At 42.0% G+C, this 24,133-nt stretch overlaps 1 protein-coding gene across 1 annotated transcript in view; it reads left to right on the top strand.

The window, feature by feature from the left end:
• Positions 1–23,696, top strand: part of hepacam2 (HEPACAM family member 2) — a 142,411-nt gene extending 118,715 nt beyond the window's left edge. The window contains exons 9-10 of the mRNA XM_068009996.1: positions 9,890–10,011; positions 23,630–23,696. Of these exons, the coding sequence (XP_067866097.1) occupies positions 9,890–9,991 (102 nt within the window). The 3' untranslated portion in view covers positions 9,992–10,011; positions 23,630–23,696. The remainder of the gene's footprint in view (positions 1–9,889; positions 10,012–23,629) is intronic.
• The last annotated feature ends 437 nt before the right edge of the window (positions 23,697–24,133 follow it).

The following is a 24,133-nucleotide window of genomic DNA, read 5'->3' as shown; positions in this document are numbered from 1 at the left end:
TTAAGTTGAACAATGCAGACTCTGAGAGAAACTGAAGTATCAGTATCTGTACAGAATATTTCTTTATTCACTGAGGTAAGGGTTAAATGAGGCTACATCGCATGAACCTGATACGAGATAAAATAATGTTCTATTAAAGGTTGGTGTATGCTGGGACTCAATTTCCTTCCCTTCCCACTCCAATGTTTGCCAGATGGTTGTTTATGTATTGCATCCAACCAGAGACGCAACTGTACTCAAGTGGATTTCTGACTTGGGTTAATTTATCCCAATTATTAATGGCCTTCATCCCAGCATGGAAACACCCCAGGGAATTTCAGGATACCCAAATTGGCAGGGGTGGGGGGTACCTTGGATGATGCTACAGATGTCTGCTGACTTTGGGGACTGCTGGCTGCTGTCAAAAACAATAACCAGATTTCTTCAGCCCTCTTGCTCTCCCTTGCTGGACCTGAAGAATAAAATAAAACATACCTAATCTAAGATGTAGTAGGAGGTTGCTGGCAACTCCTTTTTACATTCTCCAGCTGAGGAGGGTCAAATGAATTAAAGCTCATTTTCACCAAAAAAACTTCCATCAGGCAGAAAGCCAAGGAAATAACACAGATGATTTTTGATGCCACCGCCATATCATTAGCATTTAATTTAAATGCTTAGGTGAAAGCTCCCTCCCATAATGGAAATGCCCATGAAAATAAGTATGAACCACAAAGGGACAGAGACCTGGGGCAGGATTTTTCATTTGGGGTTGAGATCCTGACATTGGGATCAAATACAGGTCCCGAACCCATACTGTGTCAGGAATAGTTACCGGACAATGATTTCTGTAGGATTGGCCAATTAATAGCCAAAGGCTAACTCGCTGTCCAATTAAGCAAGAATGGAGGGTGGGCTCCGAGGCTGGAATGTCAATTGAAAGCCTGTGATGACACATTAACAGCCCTCAGGTAGGAACTGTTGAGAGAGAGAGCGCAGCTCATAGGAGCATTTGAATTAGGAGCAGGAGTAGGCCACTTGGCCCTTAGAACCTGCTCCCCCATTCAATGTTCATGGCTGAACTGATTACTCCACATTTCCACATACCCCTGATAACCTTTCACCCCCGCTTATCAAGAATCTATCTACCTCTGCCTTAAAAATATTCAAAGACCCTGCTTCCACCGCCTTTTGAGAAAGAGAATTCCAAAGACTCATGACCCTCTGAGAGAAAAATGTTCTCCTCAACTCTGTCTTAAATGGGCGACCCCTTATTTTTAAACAGTGACCCCTGGTTCTAGATTCTCCCACAAGGGGAAACATCCTTTCCACATCCACCCGGTCAAGACCCCTCAGGATCTTATATGCTTCAATCAAGTTGCCTCTTACTCTTCTAAATTCCAGCGGATACAAGCCTAGCCTGTCCAACCTTTCCTCATAAGACAACCTGCCCATTCCAGGTATTAGTCTAGTAAACCTCTGTACTGCCTCCAATGCATTTACATCTTCCTTAAATAAGGAGACCAATACTGTACACAGTGCTCCAGATGTGGTCACACCAATGCCCTGTATAACTGAAGCATAACCTCCCTACTTCTGTATTCAATTCCCCTCGCAATGAACGAGCTCAAGCTGGAGGCACCGTCTGAAGACCAGGTAATAAAATGTCAATTAGGAAAGGCCACAGCTGCCTGGCTGTGATTGTAAGGGGGCACTCCTTCACTGGATGGCCGGCAGCCACATTTGTGGCCCGACAGCGAGGACGGGTGCTAGGGTGGGAGGCGGGGGTGGTCCCTCACAGAGTGAAGTACGCCAATCCTGGCCCACCCGCTGGGAGGCCACCTCATTTAGCAGGCTGTGTTTTGGCCGCAGTGTACAGCCTGCCTACCAACTGGAAAGTTCTAGTTGGCGCGGGACAGGGGCCTTAATAGGCCCCTTAATTACTTCCATTGGCTACCAGCTGCTTGTGAGTAGATAGGCTTTCTGCTCCTGGCCCAACCTCTATGAAAATGGCTCAGGGCCAGATAGTGCCAGCAAACTGGCATGCTGGCCGGCGACAGGAAATTCTGGGCCCGCCCGTTTTCAGTCCTCAAAAATCCTGCTCCTGGTGTGCAATAATGGAATTTTACCCTTTTTTCTCTTGCTATACAGAAGAAATAGATGCATAATGCAAAAGAAAATGATCTCCATTATGTATTCTTATGCCAAACAGTATTCCTTGAGCACCAGAAGGTAGGAAAGTAACCTATTCATTGACTTCTGACAATGCCTCTAAATAGCAGCTGGAGGAGGGTCAGGTTGGATCAAGTTGTTTCATCCTCTGTTTTTCTGTGTCACCCTCATTCATATGCTGCCAATATACTGATGCGCTAACACACTGGACACTGAGTAACTTCCCTGGTAAATGTTTTGTTTAATTTCTGCCTATATTTTAATATTGATGACCAGATGAAATGCTAAATATTACTTTTCCAGTAAAAAAAAAACTACAAGAATGAATTTTGACTTTGGAATTAGCACAAAACAAGTGTTTTAAAGTTGAACTTCTTTAGAAACGTAGAAAAAATAGGAGCAGGAGTAGGCCATTCTAGCCTGCACCGCCATTCAATACGATCATGGCTGATCATCCAAACTCAGTACCCTGTTCCCGATTTCTCCCCGTATCCCATGATCCCTTTATCCTTTGAAGTCCTGTATTAAAATAGATATCTACCTACACATTAAAATTTTTTTATAATAATTATGTTACGGCCAGATGAGAAGGGGGCTTCCGGCTCCCCTCTTTCCCACTCCTCTTATTTGACTGCAACAGGGTTAATTCCTTTTAAACAGTGGTTGTGCTTACCACCTCCATGAGTGTTTTACCTTTCACCTTTACTGTGATTGCGAAAGAACCAATCGAACAGGTTTTCTTAAGTTTAAACAAGAGGTAAGTTTATTATACTTAACACTCTAACCCGATTTAAAAATACACTACACGTTCACGCACACATTCACACGAGAATCACACAGACACAAATAGATTACAGGAGGAAAAATAGATATGGTGGTTGGATTAAAGTCCACAATAAATGGAACTTAAATACAGTCTGTAAATCCAGTAGTCCTCGGCTGAAGCAGTATTCTTGAAATCCTCGCTGGTCAAAGTGCACTTTGTTGGCCTGCTTTGCTCAGGGTTACTTGAAGGCAGAATTGGAGTTGGCTCTCTTGCCCTTGTCGCTGGCTGTAGCAGTCTGTAGACTTGGAGAGTTCCCCAGTCACAGACAGTTTTCACTTGATGTTTTCTGGGGAGAGAGAAAGAAGAGAGAGAGAGAGACAGGGGAGCACAGCCTTCTGTGCTGTTGTACACTCAACACTCAGTTACTGCCTGTCTCTTTGCTGTATAACAGAACATGTTTCTTCAGAGATGAACAGGCGGTCACATGGTTCTTCAAAATCCCTTTGGTTTCTAATTAGGTTTTTCTGGAATCTTCTAATGAAATTCAAGGTTCTACATGCCCAATGATGTCAATTCATACTTGGAGGGAGTTGTCTCTTTCAAAGTCAATGGGTGGGGATGCCCTTGACTGTTATGCTAATGAAGCCATTCTAGGTAATTCAATCACTTAGAGCAAGCCATTGTCCTGGCTGGGCTTCTTGTTAGACTTTTTTGTTTCCAGTCCAATCTCCTGATATTTCAGATGTAAATGGCAGTGGCCATGTTGGCTGCTAGTTTTTTGAAAAGTTCCTTGTAGGGGTTTTTTCCATTAAAACTCGAAGGTAACTTTCTAACCGAAGAAAATAATATTTCCTATTTGGCATATAGGGTTTTCCTGACACCTCCGTGCCACGCAGAATGAAATGCAATGATCGGAGCATTTCATTAAAGAAGTGGAAAAGAAAAAGAGGAAAACACACATTCATTCTCATTCACTCCCCAAATTCACTCATTACTCTTAAAATTGTTGCAGCTGGTATTAGGCTGCAACAGCAATGCTGATTTAATTTTTTTGAGTTTTGTCTGGAATGGTCATGTGTTGTCAAATGGGATTAAGGGTTCTCTAGTATCAATTAGTAATAACCTGGGGATGTGCATCTCAATAAACATGTGATTGTAGATGAAGATTGTGGTCTGCAAATTTCCATTATTGTTTCGGGCAAGTTCTCCTGTATCTACAAGCTTTAACCCCTCAACTGTTTTTGCAGCACGTGGCTTTAACCATTCAGGTTCAAGTACATACAAACATATGAATTAGGAGCAGGAGTAGGCCACTCGGCCCTTCGAGCCTGCTCTGCCATTCAATAAGTTCATGGCTGAGCTGATTACTCCACATTTCCACCTACCCCCAATAACCTTCTACCCCCTTGCTTATCAAGAATCTATCTACCTCCGTCTTAAAAATAGTCAAAGACTCTGCTTGCACCACCTTTTGAGAAAGAGAATTCTAAAGACTTACGACCCTCTGAGAGAAAAAAGTTCTCCTCATCTCTGTCTTAAATGGGGGACACCTTATTTTTAAACAGTGACCCGTAATTCAAGATTCTCCCACAAGGGGAAACATCCTTTCCACATCCACCCTGTCAAGACCCCTCAGGATCTTATATGTTTCAATCAAGTCACCTCTTACTCTTTTAAATTCCAGCGGATACAAGCCTAGCCTGTCCAATCTTTCCTTGTAAGACAGTCCTCCCATTCCAGCTCTTAGTCTAGTAAACCTTCTCTGTACTGCCTCCAATGCATTTATATCCTTCCTTAAATAAGGAGACCAGTACTGTAGACAGTACTCCAGATATGGTCTCACCAATGCCCTGTATCATATCCTCCCTACTTTTGTATTCAGTTCCCCTCGCGATAAATGATAACATTCGATTAGCTTTCCAAATTACATGCTGAACCTGCATACTAACCTTTTGCGATTCATGCACTAGGACACCCAGATCCCTCTGCATCTCAGAGCTCTGCAATCTCTCACCATTTAGATAATATGCTTTTTTATTCTTCCTGCCAAAGTGGAAAATTTCAGACTTTCCCACATTATACTCCATTTGCCAGGTTTTTGCCCATTCACTTAACCTATCTATATCCCTTTGTAGCCCCCTTATGTCCTCTTCACAAGTTACTTTCCTACCTGTCTTTGTGTCATCAGCAAGTTTAGCAACCATACTTTTGGTCCCTTCATCTAAGTCATTTATATAAATTGTAAGAAGTTGAGGCCCCAGCACAGATCTCTGTGGCACACCATTAGTTGCAACTTGCCAACCAGAAAATGACCTATTTTATGCCTACTCTCTGTTTCCTGTTAGCTAGCCATCTTCTATCCATGCCAATATGTTACCCCCTACACCATGAGCTTTTATTTTCTGCAATAACCTTTGATGTGGCACCTTACCAAATGCCTTCTGGAAATCTAAGTACAATACATCCACCAGTTCCCCTTTATCCACAGCACATGTAACTCCCCAAAATGATTTCCCTTTCACAAAACCATGTTGACTCTGCCTGATTACCCTGAATTTTTCTAAATGCCCTGCTATAACATCTTTATTAATATCTTCTAACATTTTACCGAAGAGAGATGTTAAGCTAACTGGCCTGTAGTTTCCTGCTTTCTGTCTCCCTTCCTTTTTGAATAAAGGAGTTACGTTCATTATTTTCCAATCTAATGGAACCTTCATCGAATCTAGAGATTTTCGGAAAATTAAAACTAACGCATCAACTATCTCACGAGCCACTTCTTTTAATATCCTAGGATGAAGTCCATCAGGACCCGGGGACTTGTCAGCCCACAGCTCCAACAATTTGTTCAGTACCACTTCCCTGGTGATTGTAATTTTCTTGAGTTGCTCCCTCCCTTCTATTTCCTGACAAACAGCTAATACTGGGATGTTACTTGTGTTTTCAATAGTGAGGACCGATGCAAAATATCTGTTCAATTCATCTGCCATCTCCTTATTATCCATTATTAATTCCCCAGACTCATTTTCTATAGAACCAACGCTTGCTTTGTTAACTCTTTTCTTTTTTAAGTATCTATAGAAACTCCGACAATCTGTGTTTATATTTCTAGCTAGCTTTCTCTCGTACTCTAATTTTACCTTCCTTATCAATCTTTTAATCACTTTTTGCTGTTTTGTATATTCTGTCCAATCTTCTGACCTGACTCCCATCTTTGTGCAATTATAGACTTTTTATTTAAGTTTGATACTATCTTTAAATGTTTTAGTTTACCACAGATGGCAGGTTCCAACCCTTGGAATTTTTCTTTCTCGTTGAAATGTATCTAGTCTATGTATTCTGAAATATCCCCTTAAATGTCTGCCGCTGCATCTCTGTTGACCTATCCCTTAACCTGATTTGCCAGTTCACTTTAGCTAGCTCTGCTTTCATGCCTTCATAATTGCCCTTATTTAAGTTTAGAATACAAGTCTTGGACCCACTCTTCTCTCCTTCAAACTGAATGTAAAGTTCAATTATATTATGATCGCTGCTACCAAGGGGTGCCTTCACTATGAGGTCATTAATTAATCCTATCTCATTGCACAATACCAGGTCTAGTATAGCCTGCTCTGGTTGGCTCCAGAACGTATTGTTCCAAGAAATTACTCCAAAAACATTCTATGTACTCCTCATCTAGGCTACCTCTGCCCATCTAATTTTTCCAGTCTGTACATAGGTTAAAATCCCCCATAATTGTCACTGTACCTTTCTGACAAGCTGCCATTATTTCTTCCTTTATACCCCATCCTACAATGTGGTCAATGTTAGGTGGCCTGTACATCATTCTCACAAATGACTGCTTGCTTTTATCATTTCTCAACTTCTATCATCATTAATTAACAGAGCTACCCTTCTACCTTTTCCTAGCTTCCTGTCCTGCCTAAGTGTCATGTACCCTTCAATATTCAGGTCCCAATCTATGTCGTCCTGCAGCCATGTCTCTGTAATGGCTATCCGATCGTACTTATTTATTTCTATTTGCGCTCTCAGTTCATCTGTTTTGTTTCGAATGCTATATGCATTCAGATACAGAGCCTTTAGTTTTGATCTTTTATTATGTTTGTAACCTTGACAATTTTTCTCCCTATGGTGGTAGTGGTAATAAATTGGTTTTAAGTCACTGTGAGGTGTCTGAAATTTTCTCTGGGCACTTGTTCCTGCTGAATTCAGAAATGAAATTGTTGGGTTTGATTAGCTTTGGGTTTGGGCCCTGATCATTGGGTTCTTCGGTGCTTAGATCCACCCTGACCTCACTCTTCGTGCTCTGGTGAGTCACAGAAGGGCTGCTCCCTTCAGAGCATTTTTGTTTCCCTTTTCCCTTTACTGTGGGTAGGGTCTCTTTTCTAATTGCCCCCAAGTCCTCTGGGACATTTCTGCTTGCAGGTATCTGTCCAGCTTTCATTGCACTCCACTGTGGCACTTCGACTGGGCGAGGCATCACCTGCACTGTTGGTTTGCATTTTTGGGAACTTTCCTTGTCCCTGTAAGTTTCTGTAATGCTGTTAGCAGCCTTGGTAGGGTGCCTTTTTGGCCTTAATTTACGTGTGGGGACTAATTTTTCCGATATTTCAGGGTTGGCTAACCGGACAGTAGGGGGTTCCAGTTGGGAATCCTCCCGGCCCTTCTTTAACCAGTCCTCACTGCCCTTTTCATCCCCTTCCTCCCTAACTGTCTGACAGAGCTGTGCTTGTTCAGCCCCTTTTGTTTTGGCATGGGTCCCGCACAGAATACCAGCACTCTGCTGGACAGTTTCCCAAAAGCCGATATGGGAATTAGGGATGCAGTTTCTATTGCAGGTTTGGGCTTCCCCACAACCTGGCACATGTGGAAAGTTTTACAGAACTCCACCACATCTTTGTACAGTTTTAGCCAGTCAAAATGCTATCTTATGCGGGCTTTGGTTTTTCATACATTGACATGACTGGACGGACCACCCGGCATCGACTTCGGCACCGGAAACGACAACAGAAAACCTAGCACTGTCGACCCTGCAAAGTCCTCCTTACTAACATCTGGGGGCTTGTCCCAAAGTTGAGAGTTGTCCCACAGACTGGTCAAGCAACAGCCTGAATCGTACCACACAGACACTGTCCCAGACACTGCCATCACTATCCCCGGGTATGTCCTGTCCCACCGGCAGGATAGACACAGCAGAGGTGGCGGCACATTGGTATACAGTTGGGAGGGAATTGCCATGGGAGTCCTCAACATCGACTCTGGACCCCGTGAAGTCTCATGGCATCAGGTCAAACATGGGCAAGGAAACCTCCTGCTGATTACCACCTACCACCCTCCCTCAGCTGATGAATCAGTGCATGCTGATCACCACTTGGAGGAAGCACTGAGGGTGGCAAGGGTGCAGAATATACTCTGGGTGGGGGACTTCAATGTCCATCACCAAGAGTGGCTCGGTAGCACCATTACTGACTGAGCTGGCCGAGTCCTAAAGGACATAACTGTTAGACTGGGTATGCGGCAGGTGGTGAGGGAACCAACAAGAGGGAAAAACATACTTGACCTCGTCCTCACCAATCTGCCTGCCACAGATGCATCTGTCCATGACAGTATTGATAAGAGTGCCCACCGCACAGTCCTTGTGGAGAGGAAGTCCGCCTTCACATCAAGGATATCCTCCTTCGTGTTGTGTGACACTACCACCGTGCTAAGTGGGATAGATTTCGAACAGATCTAACAATGTAAAACTGGGCATCCATGAGGCGCTGTGTGCCATCAGCAGCAGCAGAATTGTACTCAACCACAATCTGTAACCCCATGGCCCGGCATATTCCCCACTCTACCATTACCATCAAGCCAGGAGACCAACCCTGGTTCAATGAAGAGTGCAGGAGGGCATGCCAGGAGCAGCGCCAGGCATACCTCAAAATGAGCTGTCAACCTGGTGAAGCTACAACACAGGACTACTTGTGTAAGCAGCATGCGATAGACAGAGCTAAGCGATCCCATAACCAACGGATCAGATCTAAAATCTGCAGTCCTGCCACATCCAGCCGTGAATGGTGATGGACAATTAAACAACTAACTGGAGGAGGTGGCTCCACAAATATCCCCATCCTCAAGTAGGCTCCAGATGTAGGGGCTCCTGCCCTTACTCTTGATTCAGCCTGTAAGGTTGAGAGGGAGATGCAAATGCTGCGCAAGTCTGTGACCTAAAGTTCTCCCGAAGCTATGCAGCCAAAAAACAAATATGGAGAGGACGTCACCCTTGAAAGGCAGAAGACGATCTCATCTGATCTTACCAAAGTCCTGTGCCTGCATTCCCATCATCTCTCATTGATAGAAGGATGCTAATCTGTTCGCCCCTTGACTTTGGAACATCCAATGTTGGCACTGGGTCATCAAAGTAACAAATGGTTCCCTTCAGCACTGCTGAAATCTCTCATTTCAAGACACTAATCATAAACAAAAACATCTAAATAGATTTTCCCCTCTTACCCATCCGGTTCATGATTTATTTTAATGTTTTAAATGATTTTAACAATGTGGTTACTTAGATTAGCTGAGACAAAGCAGTAAGTTAGAGTAGTGGCCGATACAGTCAGCAACACATTAATGCTGTGGTAAATTGACAGGTCTGAAAGTAATTTCAGTACTTAATGAGCTTAATAGCTGATACTTAAAAGTTTCTGGGGACATTTTTATAATGCAAACCCCTTTCCATAGATTTCTTTTAAAACTAACTTTTATTGTTGCTGAATGTTTATTTTATGCACTCCACGATGTTGGATTTATAGTATAGAGTGCACTGGAGAGCAATTGGTACTAGAAATACACCATGGAAGTTGTCTTTTTCATTTTGCTAAAATGCTCTGACCATTCTAAATGATATGTGGTTTGATGTGATGTTTTTCTTTAGTGAATGGGAATTAATTTTAAACTGACTTAAAATATATATTTTGCTCGTTTAATATATTCCAGGTTCCACCGGATAAATTAAATACAGTGTATGATATGATTCGGGTACCAGATGTTTGCACTACAGTTTATGATGTCATTTGCCAGTCACCAAAAACATCGTGATGCCTAATCCATCACAACAGGTAGAAATGGCTTTCATTTTGAATTTGCTAATTATGTTATATTGCAGTTCCTTATTTTTAAAAATGTTTAGTAGAGATAGGATGACATACTCAGATGGTTGAGATGGAAGTCTTTTATTTATGATGCCTGGAGAATTTCCTTTGGGCCATGAAACCCAGTTCCTATTGTGTGCAATCAGACAGCAAAAAAACTGGCTTAAGTTAAAAAAAGGTTCAAAATTTGCCATCACATTTAGAAAGTATGCCTGGCATGAAAGGGCGGCACAGTGGCGCAGTGGTTAGCACCGCAGCCTCACAGCTCCAGCGACCCAGGTTCAATTCCGGGTACTGCCTGTGTGGAGTTTGCAAGTTCTCCCTGTGTCTGCGTGGGTTTCCTCCGGTTTCCTCCCACAGCCAAAAGACTTGCAGGTTGATAGGTGAATTGGCCATTATAAATTGCCACTAGTATAGGTAGGTGGTAGGGGAATATCGGGACAGGTGAGGATGTGGTAGGAATATGGGATTAGTGTAGGATTAGTATAAATGGGCGGTTAATGGTCGGCACAGACTCGGTGGGCCGAAGGGCCTGTTTCAGTGCTGTATCTCTAAATCAAAAATCAAATGTATAAATATCCTACTAGTACAATAAGATGACCTGCTGCGGCTGAGGTTAAGTCACATCTATTTAAATGGTGTAAATGGGCTTAAGGCTATGGGGAACATTTTCAACTTGCATCCAAATCTTGCACAAAGTGGGCAGCACATCCACGGTGCCTACCTGATGATATTCGATCTGTGCCTCATTTCAATATGATGGATGAGCTGTCAGCACTACGCATGCTGGTTATTGATAGCTTGGTCATTGGATGGGACAAGAATTCAGGTCAAAGCTTCTCGAAGTTATCCTTCTTGGCCGTCTCAAGTGCAATGAGTTGATGACCAGCACTCTTCCACCTCCTGGGTTGTAGACACTGGGATAACATCTTTAGTTTTGGAATTTGTTTGATAATGTTGTAAACATTTTGCACTGAATCCTTGTTGTGTCCAGCAGGCCATGTTGGGCTGTAGGGAGATATTTATTGGAGCGATTGAAAGATAATGAGTTTTTTCTGCAATAGTTCAGTTTTTGTTTTTATTAAATTTTTATTTTCGAGTTATACAGAAGGGTAGGTGAGGAACTTTCATGGTAACTATCACTGTATATGTTTCTGTTACAATGCAGTCTGGCAGGACTTTTTCTTAACCTGTAACCTGGTGGGGGAGAAATGCTTTTGATAAAATATTATCAGGAAAAGTTGAAATAAGAGAGAAAAGTGTTGTACAATATTATTGGTGAGTAACCAAAGTAAAAGATAACCAATTAAATTTGAATTATCAAATGTTTTATCTGTCTGTCTTGATACATTTTGTTTCTTCGGGGTAATTTGTGGTGTAGATAGGGAACTATGATGGGACTACAATGGGATTGGGAGCTACTTTGAGGAGGAAGATTATAACTGGTGAATAACAGAAGTAGACAATAAACATTTATTGTGCTACAACTAGGGTCTCGGGGTTCCCTCTCAGCCTTTGCCTGGTTTAACTGTAACAGGATTTGGTTTTCGAAACACCATGTTTTTAGCTCCCCCTCAGTGAATCCTTGTCCACTGCTCCAACTTTAAGGCAAAGAAATCAGGTAGGTTTCCTTAGATTTAAACAAGAAAGATGGAAGTTTATTCATCTTCAACTCTAATCCAGTTAACGACTACGAATATGCAACGCGTACACGCTAGCACACATACGTGATAATCATACACGCAGGTAGAGACAGAACAAGTAGAAAAGAATAAAGGGGAAACATTTGAGGCAATATCGGGGTTATAATTACAGACTTTTGAGTTCAATGTGGAGTCTTTGGTTGCCGGTAAGTCTTGCTGTTCGTTGCGGCCCAGTTCACACTTCAACTTGTTTCGATGTCGGAGTCTTTTCTCTCGAGGTTTACGTGTCTTCCGTGGGTCCGGTGGCTTGAGAGAAAGTGAGAGAGAGACCACCAGGAGAGAAGCTTTCTTGTTCCAGCTTCAGTTGCAAACTCTGGTCTCAATTCAAACTCCTGTGTCTCATTCAAAAACCTGGACCGGCCGATTAGTCATGTGACAAGCTGGTTTAACCAGTCCTGTCCTTGTGGATTGTATCATCTTAACAATCCCTGGAATGCACTTCCTTACACCTTCAATGTTTGGTGATCAAAATCCATCTGGGTTCATTGGCTCAGGGATTAGTTCTTTGTCTCCACAAGCACCGTCTCTTAGTATACAAATGTCCTCCAGTCAAAGATCTGGCGATCTCTTTAACAAGTCATTTCTTCACTCCAACAACAGCTTAAAATCAATGTTCATATGATGGAATTAATATGCCTCATCCTTGGCAGGTTGGGGTCTGCATGACAATTGTGAAATGAAAAGAAAGGACTCTAAGAATAAGGAAGATTGAATTTTAACCAACAAAGATAAAGAAATCTGCCAGACATTTAAAAAAGGGGATTGATGGGCATTCATGGTGGGCAATAGAGTCTCAACATTCACTGTGGATTTAAAACTTTCTCTTAATAAAGATGTAGCAGACTTTCATTTAAAATTGTTTTTCTTGCTGTGGTGACAGACTTCCACTCTTCGAAGTGAAAGTTTTCTGATCATGTTTAATGAGAAAAGTTTTACTGTTGGTAAGAAAGTGCTTCCATTTTTTAATATTTTATTTTTTGAGGACTTGTGTTAAAACTGAAAAGAATCCATGGATTTTTTTTTTACCAAGTTCACTGAAAGGACACTTGAGATGTTGTTTTAAAACAACCTGTGCTGGAAATCGCTTGCTTTAAGCTCAATAAACAACAGATATCTTGGTGACTTGGGGAAGTTGTTTATAGAGAAGCCACATGTCAGGGTTTATGGAGGTCAGGAGGTTGACTTTCTGTTTGGGGTTTGGAAATTTTTTCAGTTCAGTTAGGTTGTGAACTGTTTTGAAGACAGTTGGTGTTTTGCATGCTAAGGAAAAAGGAACTACCCAGTTCATCTCTTTCTCTACCTCTTTGAACAAATCCTGCAAAGATCCAGTGTGGAAGAGCTAAAATTCCTCTCTCCTGAGAAGCTGGAAAAACCTGCCAGATTAATTCTCAATGCTGCCTGAAAAGAACTGCTTTGGAAAAGATCCCAGTGACCCGTCACACCAAAAGGGACAACTGACTTCCTTCCATATAATCTCTTTTTTGCTTCAAGAATTAGCAAGTATTTGGCCAAAGTATTCTTTTTTAGTCTTTTTTTTGTAACAGACCTCTGCAGAGAGAATTTCTCTATTTTGTGTGTGTGTGTGTGGTGATTTAAAAAGGGAACTTCCATTTTTCAATCTGTGTGTTAATGCTTTGCTTCATTACTGGATAAGTCTTGTTTGATAACAAACTGATAATTTTGTTGTTTATTAAAGAAACCTGGTTGGTGTATTTTATTCTGGGATAAAGAGTAGAGTATATGATTAACTGATTCTGCAACTGGGTAAACATTTTTAAAATATATGTTGTGACCTGCGGAGAAGTGGGACTAGAAAAGATAGTGCGCTCCTCCCATCTCGGTCATAACATATAATTGGAGGCTCTGTGCGGGATAACCTAAAAGCCAACGACGTGCAACTGTAAGTGGGGTAATAATAATTGAAAAGAGCAAAAGTAAAAAAACAAGATTCTTGTACAATAGAATATAGTTTACACTACCAGAATGTCTTTGTCACTTGTAATGACTTTTCTGGGGAAGGAGGATGTATCCCTGCGTGATTTGAGAAACGTAACCAAGGGTAGACTGAAATAATTGGCAGAAAAGTTGGTGTTAGAGTTAAAACCAAGAGCTAAGAAAGCAGATATAATTGAGGTAATTGCACACCATTTGAAATTAGAAGAACAAGGCAAACATGATGGTAGTGCAGCTGAATGAGCTAGGATTCAGTTGCAATTGGAAATGAGAAAACTTGAGCACGAACAAGATTTGGAAAAACTTAAGCTTGAACAGGAATTGACAATGAAAAGACTTGAACTTGACAGAGAGGAAAGGGCAAAAGGGAGAGCATTTAAAAGAGAAAGAGAAGAAAGGAAATTCAAAGTTTAAAAAGCTGGCACTAAGTCAAAAGAATGGCCTTGGTGCCAAGGAAAATTCTGGTGAGGAAAGATCTGACTCCAGCCCAGTGGAGAGCTGTTTAAATTTGTGCAAGCCCTCCCTAAGTTTGAGGAAAGTGATATCGAGGCATTTTTAATTTCTTTTGAAAAGATAAGCAGACAGATGAAGTAGCCAAAGGAAAGCTGGACACTGTTTATGCAAAGCAGTTTGATGGACAGAGCTCATGAAGTTTATGCCATGCTTTTTGAGGAGGCTTCTGCAGATTATGAGATGGCAAAAAAGGCTATTCTCGCTGTTTATGAGTTAGTCCCTGAAGCGTACAGGCAGAAATTTTGGAACCTCTCGAGATAGCGTGGGCAGAATTATATAGAACTTGAAAGGGTAAAGGAAATTAATTTTGATTGTTGGATGCAGGCATTAAAGGTAGAGGCCACATAAGAGAACATTAGAGAAATAATTCTCCTGGAAGAATTTAAAAATTCACTCTCTCCATTAGTAAGAACCCACATAGAGAACCAGGAGGTTTCAACAGCTAGATAGGCAGCGGAAATTGTTGATGATTACGAACTTGTCCATCACCCCCACAAATCCAAGAGGATAGAAGGTGGGAGGGTGAAAAGAAAGCAATTAGCCAGGGAGAAGAAGGGACAGCTGGGAAAGCCCTGGGATCTCCTTCTCAGGCCAGAAAGGAAGATGTTGAGGGTGGAAGTGAGGTCTGAAAGCATAAGTGTTACCATTGCCACAAAGTAGCAGGGTAATCCCTTGGGACCTGTTGTGGTACACAAGGTCAATGCGGAGAAAGGGGCTCTGACCGAGAGTACGACAAATCAGGCTGAAGCTCTGACTGCAGCTGTAAGTCCAAGTACAAAAACTGCTGTGAATGTGGGGAACATGAGCAAGATACCCGAGAGTTATAGGGAATTCTTGTCAAAGGAAAAGTAACTCCTTATCCCTCAAGTGAGGCAGGTAAACCTACAATTATACTTCGGGATACAGGAGCCACACAACCTCTTTTGCTGCAGAAAGGCATAACTTTTCCACCAGAGAGTGCATTGAATGCTAAGGTTTTAGTGAATGGTATCGGCGGGGAATATATACCCATACCTTTGTATTGGGTGCACCTAGAGTGTGACCTAAAGTCTGGAACAGTAACTGTAGGAGTTGTCCATAGTTTACCTGTAGATGGAGTTGACCTATTCCTGGGGAATGATTTGGCCGGAGTGAAGGTAGTAGCTTCTCCAGTAGTCACGGAAAAACCAAGTGAAGTCAAAGAGACGGAACAGTTGCAGGAAAAGGTTCCAGGAAGTTTTCCTTCATGTGTAGTGACCCAAGCAATGGCTAAACAAGTTCCATTGTTGGAGGTAAAATTGGCACCACAGACAGATAGCCGAATATCTGAAACTTTCTTTGGAGATTTGGATAATCCGAAGGAAATATTCAGTACATCTTCTCTGACCAAGGATCAGCAAGCCGATCCAGAGTTAAGTAAAGTGGCACAATCGGCTCTAACTGAAGCTGAGGCAAAGGGAGATCCGAAAGGCTACTATATTAAAAATGGGATTCTGATGAGGAAGTGAGGACCTCCTCACAGACCTGCGGATGAAGAATGGATGGTTGTTCATCAGATAGTGGTGACGCCCAAGTATCGCCAGGAAATATTAAATATAAAATTCCTATAGGGAGACATGTGGAGATCCGCAAGACCCAATTATGTAGAGGCTGACATTTTTACTGGCCAGGCTTTTCCAAAGACGTAGTGCAGTTTTGTAAAATGTGCCATACATACCAGATTGTGGAAAAACCACAACCTGCGATAAAATTGGCACTTCTAATTCCCATACCAGTTTTTGGGGAACCATTTAGTAGGGTGTTGGTAGACTGTGTAGGACCTTTACCGAAACCAAAAGCAGGACACCAATATATACTCATGATCATGGATTGGGCTACTCAGTTCTCAGAGGCCATTCCCTTGAGAACAATTTCTGCAAGAGAAGTTAACCCAGTTCTTCACGAGATATGGATTATCGAATGAGATTCAGTCAGATCAAGGTTCCAATTTTATGTATAAAATTTTTCAGGAAGTTATGAATAATTTAGGTACAACACAGTTAATGTCTTCAGCATACCACCCAAAGACAAAAGGGGGTTTAGAAAGGTACATACTTCCATGAAGGGCACACTGTCTTGAATATCCCCATGATTGGGATAAAGGGCTAGAATTTCTTCAGTTTGTCACTAGGGATTCACCGAATGAGTCTATCGGTTTTAGACCTTTTGAATTAGTTTATGGACATAAGATAAGACGTCCTCTAAAACTAATCAAAGAAAAGTTTGTTTTAAGAACAGAGAGATGAATCTTCTGTGCGAGATTATGTATCCATGTTCTGGGAGCAGCTCATGAGAGCCTGCAAAGTGGCTCAGGAACACCTGAAAGCTTCCCAAACAACCATGAAGAAATGGACAGACAAGCACGCCAAGACCCGAACATTTCAACGAGGGGATGGGGTGTTAATATTACTGCCTTTACAGGGTGAACTGCTGAAAGCACGGTTCAGTGGTCCATATAAAGTGGTCAAAAGAATTGGTAAAGTAAATTATTTGATTGACTACACAGATCACCGGGAAAAAGAATGGCTACGTCATATCAATATGCTGAAACAATATCATCGCTGGGAGGAGGATAAGCAAGCACTGGTATGTCAGGTAGTAAGAATAGTGAAGGTTGAAAGGGATAGTGAGAATGAGGCAGAAGGAGACCTAGACAATTCTCAAATTGAATCTCCTACTATCCGGTTCGCTAATACTGAATTGTTAGAGAGATTGGACACTACGCTTTCATATTTAGGTGCAGAACAATGAGAAGACTTAACAAGGCTACTCGCAGCATTTAAAAGGAGTCTGTAGGGACAGGCCAGGATGGACTATCGTCACAAGGCGAGCCTCCTCAAACAGTGTTCAAATCACACGCAGCTTCCACAGTGCGGACTGCGACACCGACCACTCCCTGGTGTGCAGCAAGGTTAGACTCAGACCAAAGAAGTTGCATCATTCCAAGCAGAAGGGCCACCCGCGCATCAACACGAGCAGAATTTCTCATCCACAGCTGTTACAAAAATTTCTAAATTCACTTGTAACAGCCCTTCAAAAACACTCCCACAGGGGATGCTGAGACCAAGCGGACCCACATCAGAGACGCCATCTATGAGTCAGCTTTGACCACCTACGGCAAACGTGCGAAGAGAAATGCAGACTGGTTTCAATCTCATAATGAAGAGCTGGAACCTGTCATAGCCGCTAAGCGCATTGCACTGTTGAACTACAAGAAAGCCCCCAGCGAGTTAACATCCGTAGCACTTAAAGCAGCCAGAAGCACTGCACAAAGAACAGCCAGGCGCTGCGCAAATGACTACTGGCAACACCTATGCAGTCATATTCAGATGGCCTCAGACACCGGAAACATCAGAGGAATGTATGATGGCATTAAGAGAGCTTTTGGGCCAACCATCAAGAAGATCGCCCCCCTCAAATCTAAATCAGGGGACATAATCACTGACCAACATAAAACAAATGGACCGCTGGGTTGAGCACTACCTAGAACTGTACTCCAGGGAGAATGTTGTCACTGAGACTGCCCTCAATGCAGCCCAGCCTCTACCAGTCATGGATGAGCTGGACATACAGCCAACCAAATCGGAACTCAGTGATGCCATTGATTCTCTAGCCAGCAGAAAAGCCCCTGGGAAGGACAGCATTACCCCTGAAATAATCAAGAGTGCCAAGCCTGCTATACTCTCAGCACTACATGAACTGCTATGCCTGTGCTGGGACGAGGGAGCAGTACCTCAGGGCATGCGCGATGCCAATATCATCACCCTCTATAAAAACAAAGGTGACCGCGGTGACTGCAACAACTACCATGGAATCTCCCTGCTCAGCATAGTGGGGAAAGTCTTTGCTCAAGTCGCTATAAACAGGCTCCAGAAGCTGGCCGATTCGTCTACCCTGAGGCAAAGTGTGGCTTTCGTGCAGAGAGATCGACCATTGACATGCTGTTCTCCCTTCGTCAGATACAGGAGAAATGCCGCGAACAACAGATGCCTTTCTACATTGCTTTCATTGATCTCACCAAAGCCTTTGACCTCGTCAGCAGACGTGGTCTCTTCAGACTACTGGAAGAGATTGGATGTCCACCAAATCTACTAAGTATCATCACCTCATTCTATGACAATATGAAAGGCACAATTCAACATGGCGGCACCTCATCAGACCCCTTTCCTATCCTGAGTGGCGTGAAACAGGGCTGTGTTCTCGCACCCACACTTTTTGGGATTTTCTTCTCCCTGCTGCTTTCACATACGTTCAAGTCTTCTGAAGAGGGAATTTTGCTCCACACAAGATCAGGGGGCAGGTTGTTCAACCTTGCCCATCTAAGAGCGAAGTCCAAGTACGGAAAGTCCTCATCAGGGAACTCCTCTTTGCTGACGATGCTGCTTTAACATCTCACACTGAAGAGTGCCTGCAGAGTCTCATCGACAGATTTGCGGTTGCCTGCAACGAATTTGGCCTAACCATCAGCCTCAAGAAAACGAACATCATGGGGCAGGACGTCAGAAATGCTCCATCCATCAATATTGGCGACCACACTCTGGAAGTGGTTCAAGAGTTCACCTACCTAGGCTCAACTATCACCAGTAACCTGTCTCTAGATACAGAAATCAACAAGCGCATGGGAAAGGCTTCCACTGCTATGTCCAGACTGGCCAAGAGAGTGTGGGAAAATGGCGCACTGACACGGAACACAAAAGTCTGAGTGTATCAAGCCTGTGTCCTCAGTACCTTGCTCTATGGCAGCGAGGCCTGGACAACGTATGTCAGCCAAGAGCGACGTCTCAATTCATTCCATCTTCGCTGCCTCCGGAGAATACTTGGCATCAGGTGGCAGGACCGTATCTCCAACACAGAAGTCCTCGAGGTGGCCAACATCCCCAGCTTATACACACTACTGAGTCAGCGGCGCTTGAGATGGCTTGGCCCTGTGAGCCGCATGGAAGATGGCAGGATCCCCAAAGACACATTGTACAGCAAGCTCGCCGCTGGTATCAGACCCACTGGCCGTCCATGTCTCCGCTTCAAAGACGTCTGCAAACGCAACATGAAGTCCTGTGACATTGATCACAAGTCGTGGGAGTCAGTTGCCAGCATTCGCCAGAGCTGGCGGGCAGTCTTAAATGCGGGGCTAAAGTGTGGCGAGTCAAAGAGACTTAGCAGTTGGCAGGAAAAAAGACAAAAGCGCAAGGGGAGAGCCAACTGTGTAACAGCCCCGACAAGCAAATTTTTCTGCAGCACCTGTGGAAGAGCCTGTCACTCTAGAATTGGCCTTTGTAGCCACTCCAGGCGCTGCTCCACACACCACTGACCACCACCAGGCACTTACCCATTGTCTCTCAAGATAAGGAGACCAAAGAAGACAACCTTAGCCACACATGATGTGGATGTAGGGGAATCCTTTCCTATAAAACAGTATTCTTATGACTCAAGTCCAGAGAAACAGGCCTAGATAAAAGCAGAAATCCAATATATTCTGGAAAACCACCGAATTGAACTCAGTTTAAGCAGCTGGAGTTCCACAGTTATGTTAGATCCTAAACCTGACAGTTCAACTAGATTCTGCATAGACTACACAAAGGTTAATGCAGTAACAAAGGCAGACTTCTGCCCAATTCCTCACTTGGAATACTATATTGGCAGAGTGGGCAGTTCCTTACAAAAATAGATTTGTTGAAGGGATACAGGCAGGCTCCTTTAACACCCTGAGCTGAAGAAATATTGGCCTTTGTCACACCAGATGTTCTTTTCCAATTCCGAGTGATGCCATTCGGGCTTAAAAATGCCGCAGCCACTTTTCAGAGTCTAATGAACCAAGTGGTAGCCAATGTTACTAACTGTGAGGTTTATCTTGATGATGTGCTGATATACAGTGACACTTGGAATGACCACTTGGAACAACTCGAAGCTCTGTTTCGAAAATTACAATCATCTGATTTAGTGATAAACCTTGCCAAAATGAGAGTAACCTACCTTGGGCATATAGTAGGGCAAGGCCAAGTGTTGCCAACAACAGCAAAAGTACAAGCATTGGTGGAGTTTCCTACTCCTAAGACTAAGTGAGAAATCATGAGGTTTTTGGGGATGTGTGGTTTCTACTGCAAGTTTGTACCAAATTTTAGTACAATAGCTGCTCCACTGAGAAATTTGCTACAAAGAAAGAAAACCAAGATAGAGTGGTCAGAGGAGTGCAAGCATCTTTTGAGAGGCTGAAAGCCATTTTGATTAATGAACCACTATTGGCTGCCCCAAATTTCACTAAGCCCTTTAAGGTAGTGTCACAAGAGTTTTTTTTAAAAAACTAACAGGTCTGTGTGCCTTTAAGACTGAGAAAATGGACTTTTTGTGAACAGTGACAGCTGAGACTTGGTGTTTGAATTGCAGGTAGTAAGACTTGTATCCAAGCATCCAGAAAGATTTTATGGCTGTCTTGTGACTAGGTTGTAAAAGTTTAGTTTCACTTTTGGGTTGAAAAGTCAGTTGTTGTTAGAGAGCTGGGTTTGCAGACCAGTAAAATAACTCTTCCTGAAAGAAGACTTGTCTGTCCTGTAAAAAAAGAATCTTACATTTGAGTTATGGCTGTGTTCTACCTGGAGAGAGAAGACGACCCCTAGAGAGGAAAAAACTCCAGGAAAAGAGGAGTTGCTACTCTGTGGAGGAACACCACTTTGGCGAAAGGAAGCCTTGTGTTTCAGGTGTGGCAGATTGCTGTTGTCTCCAGCCTCTGGAAAATCTCTGCCTCAAGAGTAAGTCCTGTTGCCTTTTGTGTTTTTGGAAGATCCTGAAATCTCAAGAAAGTTTCTACTGTTAGACTGCTACTTTAATATTGAAGTAGACCTGTAGCTACACCTTATTCTGAAAGATCTGTGTGACACCTGCTGCAGATGAATTGCTTTGAATGCCTACCCAATACAAACTATTCACTAATTTCACCTGGAGACACTTTGAGTGGCATCCGACTATTCAACTCTGGGACATCTCACTGATCCAGAAATATCCTACCAGACTGTGACAACTAATTATTATATTATTCCTTAGAAACCATGGCAACCTAAAACAACCTTTTAAAACATGTTTAACCATTGGTTTTTGAATGTATGTGTGTGCATGAGGATTAGGAAGATGAAGGAGTTGTAAAATCTTTTCATACATACAGATTTATCTCATTATCATTTAAAACTTGGTTTATTAATAAATAGTTAATGTTGTTGTTGTTTAAAGAAACCTGGTTTGGCATTCTTTATTCTGGGGGATAAATTAAGTGTTTAATTTGGTTAATTTCCAGTAGGTGGGAAACTTTACTAATATGCTGTGACCTGTGGAGTAGTGGGACTGAATTTACATTGCATTACTCCTGCCTTGGTCGTAACAGCAGCAATTGATGCTCGTGACCTGGGGGTCGGTGCAGTCCTGTTATAAGATGATGAATCAGGCATCAAAAGGCCAGTGGGATACTTTTCCAAAAAGCTGATTGACACCAAAAAAGATATTCAACAGTGGAAAAAGAAACTCTGGGCTTATTGCTAGCTCTTAAGCATTTTGAAGTCTATGTCCACCACGACTGCAGAGAGGCACTGGTATATACTTATCATAATCCCCTAGCCTTTGTGGAAAAATTCAAAAACCAGAAGGCTAGACTATTCCAATGGAGTTTACTATTGCAACCTTATCACTTCAAGGTTATCCACTTTGCAGGAAAAAATGATGTTATTACGGATGCATTGTCTAGAATATATATTGCTTTAAGTTATCTGAGTGCAAAGATGGTACAAAGCAGAACTGTATTAGCTACAGGTGAAGAGTGAATGAGAATGAGTGTGTAAATGTGTTCTAATTTTTTTCATCTTGGTTTTTTGTTCACTCTTTGTAATAAAACATTTTTTAAAATGGTGCTTCATTTCTCCAAGGTGGAGGTGTTGCGACAGTGCTTCCATTTTTTACACTTTTTTTTGAGGACTTGTGTTAAAACTGAAAAGATTCCATGATGTGTTTTTTTTCTTATCAAGTTCACTGAAATGATACTTGAGATGTTGTTTGAAAACAATCTGTTCTGGAAATCATGTGCTTTAAGCTCAATAAACAACAGAAGCCTTGGTGACCTGGGCAAGACGTTTACAGAGAAGCCATATGTCGAGATTTATGGAGGTCAGGAGGCTGACTTTCTGTTTGGGGTTTGGATATGGTTTTCAGTTCAGTTGGGATATGAACTGTTTTGAAGACAGTTTGTGTTTTGCATGCCTAGGTAAAAGAAACCACCGAGCTCACCTCTTTGAACAAACCCTGCAAAGATTCACTGTGGGAGAGCTAAAATCCCTGGTGCTGCACCTCTCCTAAGAAGCTGGATAAATCTGCCAGATTAATTCTCAATGCTGCCTGAAAAGAACTGCTTTAGAAAAGATCCCAGTGATCCGTCACTGTATACCCAAGCACCAGACCGAAAGGGACAACTGACTTCCTTCCATACCTTTTCTTTTTTCCTTCAAGAATTAGCAAGTATTTGGCCAAAGTACTCTTTTTGTTTTTGTCTTTTTTTTGTAAACAGATCTCTGTAGAGAGAATTTCTGTATTTCTTCAGTGAGTGTACGTATGGGGAATTTAAAAAGGGAATTTTCATATTTCAATCTGTGTATTAATGCTTTGTTTCATTACTGGATAAGTCTTGTTTGATAATAAACTGATAATTTTGTTGTTTATTCAAGAAGCCTGGTTACTGTATTTTATTCTGGGATAAAGAGGACAGTATATGATTGACCGAATGAGTAACTGAGTAAACATTTAAAAAATATATGCGGAGAAGTGGAACTAGAAAAGACACCTCGGTCATAGCACTGTGTGATGCAAGGTCTTACTCTACCAATGTTATGAAGATAGACATCGACCTCAAATAACCTGACAAAATCACAACTTTCACATGGAAATTCATGACAGAGTAGTATAGGATGGCTGTACTCCAGCTTAAAAATTGCTAATGTCTGCTCTTTTAGATAAAGCACAGCTTATCCTAGCCTATATTTATTGGATCAGAGGAGAGAACCTGCAATTATCATTGTTTTAATTAGCCTGTCAATGTTCTATTGTCATAAAAGGAATGACCCCCCATTAATCTGAACGATACAGTGACAGAGTAGCCTGGTGTTGCAAGTGATTATTATTCCTCGTTTACAATTTCCCAACTCAATATTCCTTGGGACTCAAAAATGACAGAAATTACATATTGCGGTCTGAATTTTCAGAGTATGCTTATGATCAGAGAATTCCATTTATACTTTCTAAGTATTCACCTTTATGATTGCATGCACAAGCTAAATGTGTTTTGTGTATATTGTAAATAAGGCAGGGAAACTGTTGTGAACACATGCATTTCAAAGTACAGTAAACTTGCATTTTCTCTTTTTTACCAGTTTGATGCTGTATTTTGTCACACACAAGAAGATTGAGACAGTTATGCAAAGACTGTGTATTTTGACAACAAACTGTCATGACAGCCAAGGTCAGACACCAAAAAACAGAACTTATTACATTCCAGCATTTTGGTGAATCAAAAAGAAGCAATTGTTCCCAAGAAAGAAAAAATACTGATGCAGTTTGTAAATGTTTATTTATGTATACAGGTCTATCAGTGTATTGCATTTAACTTTAAAGATTTCAGCAGAAAATGTAATATATAACTGAGAATATGTTTGGTGACCACGTCATTTTTAAGCATTATCCATTGATTGTCTTTTCTCTTAAATTTTCTTTGTCATTCTGTCTAGGCATTGATTTACATTTTCTATGAGATTTTCAATTATATATTGATATGCAGTACACATAATTTAAAAAGGCAAATCTAAATCTAAATCAGCCCAGATTGGTGAGATGAAAGGCTCCATTTTTTGTTAGCAGAAAAGATCCTAACCTCAATT

Source organism: Heterodontus francisci, chromosome 2, assembly GCF_036365525.1.
Source record: "Heterodontus francisci isolate sHetFra1 chromosome 2, sHetFra1.hap1, whole genome shotgun sequence".
NCBI lineage: Eukaryota > Metazoa > Chordata > Chondrichthyes > Heterodontiformes > Heterodontidae > Heterodontus > Heterodontus francisci.
Note: the sequence above shows the minus strand (reverse complement) of the source record. Positions and strands in the feature narration are given on the sequence as shown.